Source organism: Colossoma macropomum, unplaced genomic scaffold (genome assembly GCF_904425465.1).
Source record: "Colossoma macropomum unplaced genomic scaffold, Colossoma_macropomum, whole genome shotgun sequence".
In the NCBI taxonomy this organism is placed as follows: Eukaryota; Metazoa; Chordata; class Actinopteri; order Characiformes; family Serrasalmidae; genus Colossoma; species Colossoma macropomum.
In genome coordinates this window covers 32,940,221-32,956,353 of record NW_023494795.1, presented here as the reverse complement: position 1 = coordinate 32,956,353, position 16,133 = coordinate 32,940,221, and the positions used below count along the sequence as shown (strand labels likewise).

General features: G+C 38.4%; 1 protein-coding gene across 1 annotated transcript in view; it reads right to left on the bottom strand.

The window, feature by feature from the left end:
* Positions 1 to 16,133, bottom strand: part of LOC118815838 (disks large-associated protein 2-like) — a 94,823-nt gene that overhangs the window by 63,576 nt on the left and 15,114 nt on the right. Inside the window, exon 2 of the mRNA XM_036582224.1 lies at positions 6,288 to 6,502. Coding sequence (XP_036438117.1) covers positions 6,288 to 6,502 — 215 coding nt within the window. The remainder of the gene's footprint in view (positions 1 to 6,287; positions 6,503 to 16,133) is intronic.

Here is a 16,133-nt window from a genome sequence, read left to right as displayed (position 1 = left end):
CTGCTAGTTGCACCAGTTGAATGTTTAACTGTGGCTCCTATGAGAGACTTGAGAAAAGGGAAACCTAACATTAACTTTCCTTTGAGCAGCAACCAATTTATTTGTCCATTCATTACATTTATTGAAAATTATTAAATGTATCATTTTTTTTTGCATGGTTGAGTACACAATGATACAATTACTGAAAATGCCCATCAATAGTTGAATTATTACTTAGCGACAGATATTACTTCATTTGAACTAAGTATATAACACCAAAAGGGAAACATTAGTTACCTCACTGTGTCAAGTTCATGGCTGCTGTATTTTCTGTTTATGTCAGATAGTGTTACTGGTTGACTGCAGATGCGACAGCATTTTGATCTACAATCACTTTACGCACTAGTGCCTTAAATGTTTGAGTTACCTGCTCTCACAATATGGTTTGGGAAAACATTTACACCCTAATTCATGCTTGAAACTAAATTTCAGCTGGTGCAACTGGCTACTGGCTCTTAACTATGCAAATCACCTGAAGTAATGACACTAGATTAATACATTTTCCTCCTTCATGTTCAGATAATCAGGCTCAGAACATGCACATTATCACAACATAATATCCTACACATAACTTTTGGTATTGAGCGGTAATTCAGATTTGAAAAAACTCAAGCACAGACTGCTGAGCCACAAGCTTACAGTGCATTTTCCTCAGTTACAGGCTGCAGGCAGTAACAAACACAGTTTAGGCAACTGTTTACTTTTCATTTTTATTTCCCGTTTCTAATCCTACTGTTTGTAATATGTTATCATCAACATGAAACTCCATATGCCATAATTTCCTATTACTATTAGTAATTTTAGAACACTGAAAAACTGCATGAATCATGAAAAGACCACATTCAAACAACAACCAGAGTACAGTAACTGCATTAACTGCATAGTAACAAGTAGCTGACTGGATGGCAGCACGTGCCAAGAAACATAATATTATCAATTTATTCTTAAATATGTTTTGATTGCTCTTCTTGTTCCATCATAGTTTACTTTTTGCCAAAGTTGAGTAAAAAAGCTTTGCACTCACAGAACCTCATTCTTCCTGAGTGTTTATCTTAAATATGTTCTTGAGAAAGATCCTAAGAAAAAGTCAATGTCAGATTTATGACACTTTGAATGGTCCTTTTTAGATGAAACAAACACTCAACACACTCTCAGTAACATGTGAAAAACATTTAGGATTAGAGTTTGGGTTGAGGTTGAGGTTAGGGTTAGGATTAGGGCCAGGGATAGGGTTAAGTTTTGGGTAAGGTTGGGTAAGGTTAGGTTTTGCATAATGGAAGTAACGTATTAACAATACATCTACTTAATATTAGTAATGTATCAACAGAACATCTACAAGATATTTACTTAAGTGTATTCAGATGTTTCACTACTGCTACTTCGCTTATATGTTATTGATATGTTACTGATAATCTGTTAAGAGTTTATTAATCATCTACAAAGGACCACTCAAAATAAACTATTGTGATACATATCGCGTATTGTTAAAATGCCTTCAAGTACTGTGATATTGTCTAATCGCCCACCCTTATTATTGTGTCACAAAAAAATGTAGAAGTCTAGGAAATTACAGTTATTTTATCTTTAAAAATGAGCCAGAAGAAAAACATAATCTTGACTTGATCTGTGAGGCCAGTTCTAAAATTCTAACTTTTTTGTGACCTAACATTTTTTTGGTATCTGCCTTTTTGGTTGATTGGATGGTTATTTCTAGCTTGCTTCATGACACAATTCAGGTGAAAGGGACTAATTAACAACTTCCCCTTTCTTACAAAGTGCTAATATACAATAAACCATACATTTGCCTGCAGTAATAGCCTTTAGAAATGAAGTCTAAACTGCAGAACTAGAAACTGCAATGGAAAAGCAATGGCCACTTCATTTCATGATTTTTTCAGTGCTGAGACTAAAAATAGCTTCACGGCTCTCATTCCTCCCCCTGTGTCCTTAACAGCCAATTCCCTATCATTTGGAATTGCCTGCCAGTTTGCATTTCACTGCGCAAAAGTCATTCTATTCTTTATGTGATTGCTCATTAGAAACTTGAAGAAAACTGATCCTAATAATGTTCTGTGTCTTTTTTACCAGTGTGGTGAAAATTCCTTGGACTGTTCATAGTAGCTTGGATTAGAGACGTAAGTTAGTATCTGGACAGCCAAGTAATTGGTAATGTTCATCTATGAGCTCAATCCTGGTCCTGGAGCTCTATGACCCTGGCAAGATCAGATCCAACAGACCTGGATCCAGTAGTTAAGATTTCATTACAAAAGCTTTCATTACCTGGATCAGGTGTGTTAGATTAGGGTTGGAGCTAAACTCTGCAGGGTGGTAGATCTTCAGGACCAGGATTGAGCACCTCTGTTCTAAACCTAATATACACATTAGAAACATCAGGTATTGAATGTGGATATACGTTTAAGATTTTTTGGATTTGGTCAATTTAGGGTAACATGTCTAAGTGAAAACAAGTGATTAGCTTACAACTGAAGTTTCATCCGCATAAGCTGCTCAACAACTTTAATGTTGGCATCATCAGGTGCTAGTCAGCAGACACATTTCAGCAAGCCGGCTGTTGCTGTGGAAGCATGACTGAGTTATTATTGTTACATGATTAGATAACACAGGCCTTACCATAGAATAAACTATTTAAACTAATAATGTGAGGATTTCAGGTCTTTTTGAGCTGAATGACATTATTCAAAGTCAGCCTACTTAATCTCAGTCAGCAGAACAAGCCCAGTATTCTACTACTGGGATGGGATTAGTTGTCAGTGGAGAGGCAGGGTAATGTAACTATTACTTGGGTTTCTTGGTGATTTTATTCCATCCGAATCAATGACTTTTTATGGACTTTTTATGGATGCTCCAATATCAGTAAAGGTTCTGCCAGCTTTAACCTGCTGTAAAATGCACTGTAGAAAAAACCCATGTTCTATTAATCCTGTGTAAACTGCCACGTCACATTATTGAGTGCTGAGGCGCTAAAAGAAGCATTTACTTGAGTTCTCGGTGGTCCAAATCAGGCCAGAATGTACCGTCCTACCTCGAGTGCATGACTCGCAATAAAGCATAAAATCACAGAAAAAGAGTTGATTTTATGCAGCTAAATTGCCTATAAATTCCCAAGCTAATGACAATGATAATTACAAACTGCATTAACTCCAGACAGCGAGATAGACGATTATGGTAAACAAGTACATTACAATTAAATGAATAGTTTGGACACATTTTATACTCATGAGAAGCTCAACATAATGCATAATGTACTTTCTGGTGTGACAGCAAGGTATATATCAAGTAGCCACTCCCATCTCAAGATTTCTTATCCTGTGTGAATTGGCCATAAACATTCCAGACATCCCATGGAAAATCACATTCACCCATGTCCCAATGTAAGAGTAATCCCAAGAGTAGTAAAGAGAAAATCATAAAATCATACTGAACACCTGAACAACCAAATCAAAAATCACTTTCCTTACACTTTAAAAGGTATTCTAATCGGGGCTTCTGTATTTGTGCCCAATTTAAATGTCTCCAAGTTCCAGTTCTTATAAATCTCTTGCTGTAATCGACCAGAACACCACTATTCTATTAGGATACACACTACACAAGCGTTCTTCCTCCCTGGATCAGCACAGAACATAAAGATGGCTTCCCTAAAACAAATATACAGCCCACATAAGCCACTGAACTCAGCCTTTTGACTATTCCAATCTGTTCCAAAACACTGTTCAAAGCTCAAAAAGCTAAGGCTGTGGAAAGTTCTCTAAGTGACATATGCTCACCCGTTCTCCAAAGTCCTGTTTTTCTGAGTGTGTGTGTAGGTGGGTGGTATCCATAGGCATAATGCCGCAAAGCTCTTGCGTTTTGGGATACAACCAGATTAACACCATATTTTTGCCAATCGAACGTTAAAATCTATGAATGTGGAAATTTCCAAGTTTGGACTAGATCAGGTGCACCAGTCTCAAACCAGGCTTAAAAGCCATAGTATGTTTTTTAATTCTTAAAAAAAAAAAAATTTAATGCCAGAGTGATTTACCACTTCACACAGGTAGGTGAAGGTAGTGTTAGGTGTCTTGTCCAAGGAATAGAATAGACAGGGGATCAAAGCCCGTGCTACAGCACAGAGGGCCAAGGTGTTACACACACTATATACTATACCAACCATGTTTTGAACTGGTGCACCTTCTATAGCCAGACCAGAATTACTTGTGTACAGATAAAGTTCTGACAGACTGGTCACTGCACATGAAAACTTTATTTAACTGCCTATGAGACGCTTTCTAGAAGTTCTACATCAAATCCTGTGCATACTTCTATTGAGCGAGATGTCACATGTTGGTAACCTCAGACTAAATATAAGCGAGTTGCTTATGCATGCCAGCAGACACCCAGGGTGGGAGGCTACAGTGATTTTCTTAATTATAGATAAGCATTACATGAATGCTAAAGAGCAGAAATTTCCAGACACTGTAGCAAGTTGATCAGTGCTCTGGAACAACAGCTCCTGAAATGTTATTGTTTCTTCTTGTTTATTAAATGGTTAGGTGGAATAAACTTCTAGACTAAACTATTAGCTGCTTCCGCTTGCTGTACCACTATAGGATTAACGGGATTAACCAGATAAATTAAGCAGCTTTGTAAACAAACAACTTTGCCTGCCCACTGTAAAATGCAAAGCAGTCCCCAGGGTAAGCAACGTCACTGGACAATTTCCAGCACAATGTAGTGAGGGTAAAAACTATAAAACTTGCAGATATGAGTTTAGTAACATCAATGTCACTGAAAATAGTGATCACAGCAAAGATGTCATACTTTACATACTTAATATTGCATAGCATGTACACTATACAGACAAAAGTATTGGAACACACCTCTTAATTATTGAGTTCAGGTGTTTCAGCCACACCTATTGCTAACAGGTGGATAAAATTAAGCACATAGCCTTGCAGTCTCCATAGACAAACACTGGCAGTCGAATGGGTCGTACTGATGAGCTCAGTGACTTTAAACATGGCACTGTCATAGGATTCCACCTCTGCCACAAGTCAGTTTGGGGAATTTCTATCCTGCTAGATCTGCCCCTGTCAACTGTAAGTGCTATTATTGTGAAATGAAAGCACCTAGGAGCAACAACAGCTCAGCCACAAAGTCTAAGATCAAAATGCACAACGCCAAGCATCAGATGGAGTGGTGTGAAGCTGCTGACACTGGACTCTGGAGCAGTGAAAACGTATTCTTGTGAAGTGATTAATCTTCTTTATCTGGCAGTCTGATGGACAAGTCTGGGTTTGGCAATTACCAGGAGAATGTTACCTGCCTCCCTGTAAAGTTTGGTGGAGGAGGGATAATGCTATAGGGTTGTTTTTCACGGGTTGCTCTAGGCCCCTTAGTTCCAGGAAATAGAAATCTTAATGCTTCAGCATACAAAGACATTTTGGGCAATTCTGTGCTTCTACATTTGTGGGAACAGTTTGGGGAAGGCCCTTTTCTGTTCCAGCATGACTGAGCTCCAGTGCACAAAGCAAGGTCAGTAAAGGCATGGCTGGGTAATTCTGGTGTGAAAGAACTTGACTGGCCCTCACAGAGCCCTGACCTCAACCCCATCATACACCTTCAGGATGAACTAGAATGGACATTGCGAGCCAGACCCTCTCATCCAACATCAGTGTCTGACCTCACAAATGCTCTTCTGGATGAATGGGTGAAAATTCCCCACAGACACTCTCCAAAGTCTTGTAGAAAGCTTCCCAGACGAGTAGAAGCTGTGGGACCAACTCCATATTAATGCCTATGGATTTAGAATGGGATGCCATAAAAGCTCCTGTGGGTGTAATGTGTAGGTGTCCCAATAATTTTGTCCACATAGTGTATGTATATATATTGATATATATAATGAAAACATTTTCATTAGGTTAGCATCACTAAATGTAGGGATGAAGAAACTATTCAGAAAAAACTCAGATGCCTGCAATTCTAACTGCTAACATAATGCTGCCTCTCAGTTTGCTCTGACAGTCCATCAACAGAAAGGGAAAACACAACAGACTTGTAAAACAAACAGATTCAAGCCATACAATACGTCTGCGACCACAGGGAGGCGACTGACCCAGCTTTCGCATGAAAGTGCAAAACAAACATTGGTCTAGAAAAATAAGCTGAAAAACGCCTGCTCGGGTCTAAGCTCAGAAAAAGCACTGACAAAGTGTGAGCTTTCTGAAACAAACAGAGCATATCAGACCTACCTTTGGCTGTCTATATGAGGTCTATGCATGATGGGTTTGAGAACGAGTGCGTCTGGCCGGACAGACTTTTGAGGCGATGTTTTGGGGCTGGTGTCAGAGTCGCCGCTCTCGTCATCTCCCATGGCTTTCACGTAGCTGCTGCTGCGCATCCGGCGACACGGAATCTCCTCATCTTTATCAATCCCTGGATAACCTCCCCACTCGTCCTGAGGAACCTGATACCGAACAGGAGAAAACATGAAACATTCTACTGTTCCTTTGCTGAAACTATTAAAAATTAGCCTATTATCAAACATCACAGTGTTCCAGCCTGCATATTCTGTACTGAGCAATGACACACACACACACACACACACGCACCCACACACACACACACACATACACACACACACACACACACACACACACACACATACACGAACATACATATACATACAGTACTGTGCAAATGTCTTACACTCTTAGCAAAAAGGGTTCTATATAGTACCAAAAAAGGGTTCTTTGGCTTGTAACAATAGTGGAACCCTTTTTGGTGCTTTAAAGAACCCTTTTCAGAAGGGTTCTATATAGAACCATCTACAGCACATTCTACATCTGAAGAACACTTACATGATGCAAAGAATCCTTTAATCATGCAAATGGTTCTTTGAGTGTTCATGGTTCTATATAGAACCACTTTCTTTACTAAAGAACCCTTGAAGAACCACCTTTTTAAGAGTGTAGGCACCTAAAAACATTGTTTAAAACCATTTATCTTGGCTGTAAATGCATTTTGCTTCTATATCATTATAATACATGCAAATAAACACTGAAGAACAGATTTCTCCTAGACGCTCCACTCCTGGCTCATCCTTGAAAAATGCTCAAAAATGGTAGTTCCAGTGTTGAGTGCTACAGAGGTGGAACTGACCACAATAAAAATGTTATATTTATAGTTCAGACAGATGTGTTCACATCTTAAGCAAGGCTGGTGTATATTATTATTACAGAACAATGCATTTTAGCTATTAATGAAAAACAAAGGTCTTAGGATGCTACCATTACCAGCACACTTGATTAACCACTCCAGGTCTTGGATAATAACTACACAAAATACCGGCCTGCCATAAAGAGGGGTTTGCAAATGGTTAAACACAGACATAAAACAGACATAAAATCACTACTTATTGTATAAATTTATATTTATTCTGATATTTGTGTTTCTCTGAGCAAATAAACACTCATCGTTCAGATAAATAGCTTTTTAACTGTAATTTTCCCAGGTGCCTAAAACTTTTGCACAGTATATAAAGCTGCTTGAAAAAGAGGACATGTTGTGTCATGTGTTAGGAAACAAAATGTCAAACTAAGTGGAATTTATTTTTAGGGATGCACAGTGACCTCTGGGGAGAACCAGTACACAGACTCTCCCATTCTGCACTGGCTCTCACTGCTTCCAGCTCCACCCTGACACCCTGTGTCCTGCCTCTAAGTCCAGCTTACACTCCTGAGCAGTTGTGAGCTTTAGTCTTGTTTCTGACCCTTGTTATATTTTCTTGGTTTTGTTGATAAAGGATTTGCCTGGATTGTACCGACCTGCTTGTGTTTTGTCACTTGCCTATTGTGATATGAGTGTAAGTCCCAGCCCCATATTTTGCAAATGATATTGGAATCATATCCGTATCAGCAGATATTTTCTTAAAAAAACATAATTGCCAACTGACAGATGTTCAGATTTGAGCAATATTTTAAACCAACATTTGATATATTGGCCAGCTTCAGCCTGGGAGCCTGAATCCCAGGAGCTCTCCAGGCTGGGCCTCGGCTCACCAGCGTCTCTTTTATTTGCAAGTACAATGGGAACCAATTAGCTGCAGAGGAGCTGAGTCAGACTGGTGAAGGCTGGAGCTCACAGACCCTCCTGTGAAAATCTCACTGCCCTTTTGGCTTCACCTGCAGCCTCGGCTGTGTAATGAGCCGATCTCACTCCGTACAGCAGCACAGAAAGAGACTTCGATTTGTTTCCAAACTGTTTTGAAACAAACAAAATGTACGTCATTTATGTGACTCGTTAAGTGCATTTTGCCTTGGAAGTGATGAATGGTGCTGCAGACCGCAGTTCAAGAGAAGAACTCCTGGGCATCTGCCGAGTTTTTAAAAAAAAGGTTTAAAGCTGAATGCCTCCTTGACGATATTACCACATATACCTTACATAAAAACACAGCATGTAATGACAATTTATATTCGAGATATGCAAGATATTAAGGACACTTTACTTGACGGGCATCTATATTCATTCATAACATCTTACATAAATGCTTTATAACATGTTCATGAATGTTTAAATCAACATTCATAAAGCATACATGTTTTACATGTTATTACATGTTATTATGGACTACTATGTCATTTTACTGAGAGATATTTTTAAAAATAAAAGTCTCTGTATTTTATTTTGAAAAACTACATTGTTTTCAGTGAAACACCTCATTTCTGGACAGCTAAAACAAAAAATTGACCTTGCTTTACCATTTTGGTCATTAAGTTGACAAATTTCATCTACACTTTCAACTTCTTTTTAGTTATTTATTTCTTCTTTTAAGCATTTGTATTTTGCACTGTATTTTTGTTGTTATTCATTTGTTTTTCTTTTTCCTTTTTACTCTCTGTCTTTTTTAAAACTGTGCCAAAGGGTTTATTCAACAGTCTACACACTGTTGAGAAAAATGTTATGTATCCTAAGTTTAATTCTCTTGGGGTTAAATTCTAGCACTTTTATTCCAAGAATAATACTTAAGGATTTGTTCTATTCTTAGTGATGTTCTTCCTCGCTTATGGTATTGGAGGAGGTACAGGTATAGAGAGGGAGAAGGTATAACTGATTATTGAGCATTGATTAATTGACACTCTTTGAGGTTAAATGTTTTACTGTTATCCCAAGGATTAATCATTTCTCTGTACCTCAAAAGTGATGGAGGTTAACCTGACTGAAATGCATGTTATGTGGATCTTTAAATTGCAATGCAAAGTAATCTACATACATTCATGTGACTATACAGCATGTACAGGGAACAGATGAGTATTATGGTCCTGTAAAATTCCTTCATGCAATAAGTCCTACCACCATACTAATATTTAGTTCCTAGCAAATTTCTGAGTAATTTACTGTCCATGTAGTAAAGTGACATGCAAAGCACCAAATGCTTAATAAAAATCGAATAATTAAAAAAAGTAAAGGTGAAACATGCCTGAGTGTCAAAGCACTTAATGACCAAAAGATAAAGAGAGGTCATTTTTATTTTGATTGTCCAGAAATTTACTTTTACTTTATTTATACTTTTTTCAAAATAAAATGTATCTCAGTAAAATGACATATTAATGTTCATTAATATCATGTAAAACATGCATACTTTACAAATGTTGACTTAAACATTCATTGATATGAGGTGTTTATGTAGGATGTTATAAAAGTGTTATGTTAATGTTGTTAATGTAATTATCTTTGGCTCTCATGCTGCTCACATGGACTATATTGATGAAGTAAGAACCCATTTTTGTTCAAACTGAGGGGCTGACAGCTTATGTTCTTAAAACTAGGCTGGTGTCAAAACCAAGGCTGAATCCCAAACGGCACTGTACTCCCTGAATAGGGTGCTAGCTATGAAAGTTTACAAATTCTAGCCACTACAGCCAAATAGTGCCTGATTTACTGAGTGTGGATGTGGCTGAGTCCCAAATGACTATTTCTTAGCTACATTTTACAGGATCCAGTATTTAAATTAACATATAGTGCACTATGCAGGGAGCAGGGAGCCATTTGAGGTTCAGCCCCAACACGAGAAAAGGGGTGCCGCTGGATTAGTGCTAAATAAGACTTGCAGTGGTAATTTAGTGACCAAAAAGTACTTATAAAGCATTTTTTTTGCATTAGACAGTGTTTTGTTATTATATGCTCATTGTTATATGGCAGGGGTGTCCAATCTCCTCTGAAAAGGGCTGGTGTGGCTGTAGGTTTTCATTCCAACAAGGCAGGAGATCACATGATCAAATGTTTGAAGCCAGATAGGAACTGATTAAACAAGTAGAATCAGGTGAGCTTCAGCTTGTTTAGAGTGAAATCCTGCAGCCACACCAGCCATACATTACTTGGAACTACATTACTTAGCGGAATACTTGTTTATGTTGATTATTATTAATAATAACAAATTATTTTCTGAAAAATTGTGTATTTGATCATATTTTAAGTTCGCCACCATTTTATAAAATCAATAAACCACTTGAGGCCGTGCGTTACTGTGATTTTATCACAAGGAAGGGAGTTCCTCTGCCTCGCGTCATGCCTAAGAACACCCTTCCCGTGATAAAATCGCAATAACGCACAGCCTCCCATGGCTTTGCCTAAGTAAACGTTCACTGGACGATTTCTTACTCCAATTGTGGTGTTTTTGGTCTTCTTTAAAAATGACTGTACCAAAAACGGCAACTAGTTTTGAATCAATGCCCAAATTTTTTTGGGGGATTTTCATGGATTTCAACATCATGGTTTTAGCATTTCAACATTATTAAATGTCAATGCACTATAAAAGTTGTTTTTGTTTTTCTAGTGCATCACAGGTACAACTGGGCAAAATGGCATTAAACCAGCATTTGAGAACTGAAATTATTATTCAGGTATGTGTTCTGTTCTCAGAAAGTGGCAACAAATCAAGGAAATGCAGATTTTATACTGTGCAACATAAACAGCAACACACATATTTTTCACACAACCTTTCAAAACACTGAAACCAAAAAATGAATTCAAACTTTGTCTGCATTCAAGGTGTCTACTGGAGTATATTTCAGTGTGTACATGCTTTTCAGATATAAAGCCACAGGTCAGCACCTGCTATGCAGTCGTGAGTGAGAGAGTCGTGAGTTTCCAGTCATCTTTCAGAGCGACGGTAAAGGCTCATTCCACTTTAAGGGCCTCTTCTGCTCTGAGTGGAATCATAGCCCAGTCTGCTATGTGATGTGAAGACTGTGGCTAAATGCTCTGGCAGGAATTCAGTTCATTTGTTGGGGGAGTGACAATACCAGTCAGGAGGTGCTAAAGACGATATTGCTGACATATATCGTACGCCCAGGATTCAGCAGATCTTTGTCAGCCATTCTGCGTTCAGATTTCAATTTGTTCTGATAATTATGTTTCAATAATTATCCGATTTATTATTAATTTTGTTCAAATCTCAGTCTCCATACTTTGATCTGAGCCCTGGGGCCTTGTCCACCAAAAGTCTTGCTCAGTGATATTTGCTATTTAAAAATAAAGACAGTAGATGAGCACAAGGAGGAGATTAGATATCACTGCTTGAATAAACTGTTGTCAAGTGATCAAACAACCCAACATCCACTGCTTCCAGAGGTGCGGACTGTGTAGACCTGTCACAATTTTAGCTGATGATAAACTAATTGCGATTAACAATTTAATTGCCTTGTTCATTATATGCAACTATAAAAGTCTGCCAGATTAACTATCATGCTTTCCAGCTGTCAATATTTAATGACTCCAAACTGATGACAAAAACAGCTTGAGTCTGGGATGGAAACAAAAAGGTTCAATTCAATCGCGTTTTGATTTTCAATAGGTGAGACCAATTTTGTAAGAAAAAATGTCACTCTAGGCCCTCTAGAAGTTCTAGATACATTGCTTAATGTGAATGCAAGCAGCAGCTTAATCAATAAGTTGAAACGGAAAACAGCAGCGGCAGCTCTACACCAGAGCTCACTACTGAAACAGTCGCTGAAAACTGCTACACGGTAAAATATACACTAAAACGTCTCTCACAGGCATCAGGCAAAACATGGAATGTCTTTCAGAAGCTTTGAATGTCTGTGTTTAATCTAGAACTGCCAAAAAATGTTTAAGTGAATCTCTGTCAGTTTAGCACTAACAAACTACTAGAAACCCATAGGGATGCTAGCAGACACTATTGTTATATGTTATCATAAACTCTTAAAAAAGATGGTTCTTCAAGGGTTCTTTAGTAAAGTAAATGGTTCTATATATAACCATGAACATTCAATGAACGCTTTGCATGACTGAAGCGTTCTTTGCATCAAGAAAGGGCTGATCCATTCTAGCACCAACCATCTGACAATGCATGTCATATAGAATGAATTAATGTTACATAAATACCTATAGCAGCACCTTTTATCCAAAAGCTTATCAATAATTCGGGACTGACCAGTACCGGTTCTCGATACCCATCCCTATCAGTAGGTGTTTCATTTTACAATGGAATGGGGAAAACAACTGAGCTTAGTGATTTTGAATTCTTGCATCCAGCATCTCTGAAGCAGCTGCCATCCTGGATTTTTCAGAAATAACAATTCCAAGGGTTTATACAGAACGGTGCAAAATGCCAAAAACTACTAGTGGTGGGCGATCCAGTGGACAAAAACAGCTTGTGGATCAGAAAGGCCAAAGGAGAAAGGCGAGAATCGTGAAAACAACCTGGGCTAAAACTAGATAATTCACATCCACACAACGTTCCTGCACAATGTATCCAGCATCTTGTAGAATCCATGCCTCAGTAAAGAAAAATGTTTGTCTTGTAACTTTTGTTTTCTTTTACTGTGTAGTCCATGTTCATATAACTGTAAATATGTTGCCTGGCTTTGGAATATTCTAAAGAAGAATGAGGCTGCAGGCTGCATAGTCTAATAACAATAATTGACTACAATAACATTAAAGGAAAGCCACAATAAAACTCACTGACACTATCGTGAAGCAGCGTTGGTAACAGGGCACAATCTGATGACAGTGTATTGCACACAATCTTATAAGCCTACAAGTTATTAAGCAAATCAATATAATTAGGACACAGTTACGAACTATAAAGACTACAAAAATAATGTAAAAAGCATGATTACTATGTATACAAACTAGAATTTTGTAGGATTAATAGTTCCGTGTCTAACATCCTTATAATGAATTGGCACTGTCACACTGTTATTGAATTCCATTATTTTTCTCCAATCTGGTTTGTCTGTGACAAATGTGGGCTCTGTGCACTTCATTACATGACTGATGTAATCACTGAGAAACATCACCCTCTACACTCCTACCAATCAATATAAAATTTATAAAATGGTAATTATCATAGAAATCACAAAACCTTTCAGTTTCTGAGCACTTCTGCGTATGCAGTTGTTCATATTCGAAGCCTGAATAAAACTTTGGCCTCAAGACAAATTTGATGTCGCTTTGCTGGCAATCACATATCAAAATGTTCTTAGATAAATGTGGATTTTGAGTTGAACTTGCTGTTTCTTTTTGCAGTTTTTTTTGTTTTTGGTTCTTCTGAAAGTTCCCAGTGTCTCTAAGCTGAGACTCACCTCTCCACAAAGGCCTACAGGAGCAGCTGAATTCATTATAAGCTCATCAGATTCACTACGAATGAATACAGCTTTTCTTTTTTTCACACCTTCAGATTTGTTTTAAGGGGAACGTAGGCCAGTGTGTGTAGGATGCGGCCATAGCAACTGCACACGAACCACACACATTAGCACATCATGCATATGCAAAAGCAGAGATGCTGCTCCAGATGCAAGTCTGGCTCTGCTTAAAAACCAGAACCAGCCTGTGCTGTTAATTAGGATTAATATAACATGATCATGGCTTAATTGCATGCTTAATTCCCAAAAGTTTGCAGTTAAGTGGTTTTCTTTGCTGTATGTTACTGTATGTACTGTATGTTAAATACAGCTGATGAAGTGCTAAGAATCTGAGGTAAACTTTAGTTGACCTGTGCAAATTCTGAAGGTGGTGTAGTTGTAAGCAAGTGGAAAAAACTTACTCATAATCATGTTCCTGATTACAGAGCAAAGGACATATGCAAGTGTGAGAAAAGATGTAGCCGCTACAGCTGTAAAAGTGTGCATATTTAGCTTTCAGAAACAGTTCTGCCTGCAGACACACTCACATCATGGTCCAGGAATATTGTGCGCTGCTCTGGATGTGTTCACATTTATTGATCATGTCTGTCCTATCTGTGCTCACTGCCATTTCACAAATGGCTTTTATTTACATAGCACTTTTTACTACAGTCGTTGGTATAAAGAAGCTTTATAGAAAATCTGGGTCCAAGCCCAAGTGAGCAAGCCAAGGTCAATGGCGGCAAGGAAAACTCCCTAAGAGCAAGAGGAAGAACGTTTGAAAAGAACCAAGGCTCAAAAAGGGAACACATCCTCCTCTAGTCCACACCGGATAGCAAACAATAACACAACAAGAGCAATATGAATAGAGTATAAAAAATTCACAATTCATATGAAGTGTTAAATATAGAGAAAAGGAAAAAAGAAACCAGCCTTTCATTGTACAGACGTATTTAGATTAACCAATGATAAGTGATAACCTATGACTGTTAGAGGCCTATCAAAGTAACAATGACAAACAGATCTATGAAAATCAGTCACTGTTACCAGTGAGAACCAGTGACTACTGTTAGGAGCGAATCACAGTGAAAATGGGAGTTAACCCTCTGTGGTCTGAGAGCATTTTCTCAATTTTTTGCATATCTTCTTAAAATCTCCTTTTAAAGGCTCTTCATATAACAAGACACTCATATGTTTCATATCAAAATACTCTGTTATCTTCATCACTACTTTCTAAAACCGCTGCAGCAACTTCAGCAGCTGTAAACTCTCTGCATGCCATTTCACATGTGTCTCCAATGTGGACTGAATGAAGACTGAAGGGTTTCCAGCGTGATGGGTCAGTCCTTAATGATTTCCTGAGGGTCCATTGGTCAGTTTCACACAGAATGTAGACGAATACACGAATCCACCAGTTCCACACGGTGAGAGGCAGATGATGTGTATCTCAGCCCCTCTTCTCAGCCTCATAACTCTGGATGTGAGTCATGTACAACCTCGCGATATGATGGAATGGAAAAGCTGACTCGACAGATTCAGGAAATGTTTGAGCCATATTTCTGAGCTGTGTTTTCACAAAGACAGAGAAACATCTATAGAAACATCAAATTTGAAGCGCAGGCGAGTTCTTGGACCCCAGAGGTTAGATCCATGAACATCAGTGACTGCTGTGAGAAGCCTATAATCATTGTATCGTATTTCAAGAATTTTTGTTGCATGTTAGTTTAACGTTATGTGTTTTCTAGTGTTTATTCACTGGGTTATTTTGCTTAAGACTTTTATTGTAGAGGGGGCTAGGACTGCCGGGGGTTGTATGTATCTGCAAGTATAGAGCTGAATGAGAAGACATGAGCTGAGCAACGAACGAGCTGTGAGTAAAGAGAAAACTCTGCTCATGTACACTGTCGCTGTGGCCAAGAACAGCTGGAGAATAGAGCACCATGACTTGTGCAAAGGCTGCGTCTACTGAATAGCAGTGAATGTGACAATTATGCTATTATAAATATGTGAAGAGCTCAGTGTATGCAAGGAAGCTAAAACAATGTCTCTGATCAAATCTTCCCAAACTAATGGCAATGGTGAAAACTCGATCTGCACCTCAAGCCCCTCGGCTTGACCTGCCATCCGTCAAGACGCATGGAGGACAAGCATCAAGACTCTTCTCTGCGCGGCACCCAGGTGGTGGACGAACGTCCACTGGCTGTCCAACCAGCAGATTCCCTCGCGGTCTTCAAACACAGACTGTAGACACATCTCTTTTTACAGCACTTAAGTGAGCATTAATATAAATACTTATTGAAATATATCATACTGCACTTATTGAAATGTATTGCACTTATACTGTGTCTAACTCTGTTTCGTTTCTCTAGGTGTCAAAATAGGCTATTGTTTCTTGTAATCTCTAAGCCTGGGAGTAGCTTTTACTCTAACCTGTTTGTACTAGCTAAGTTC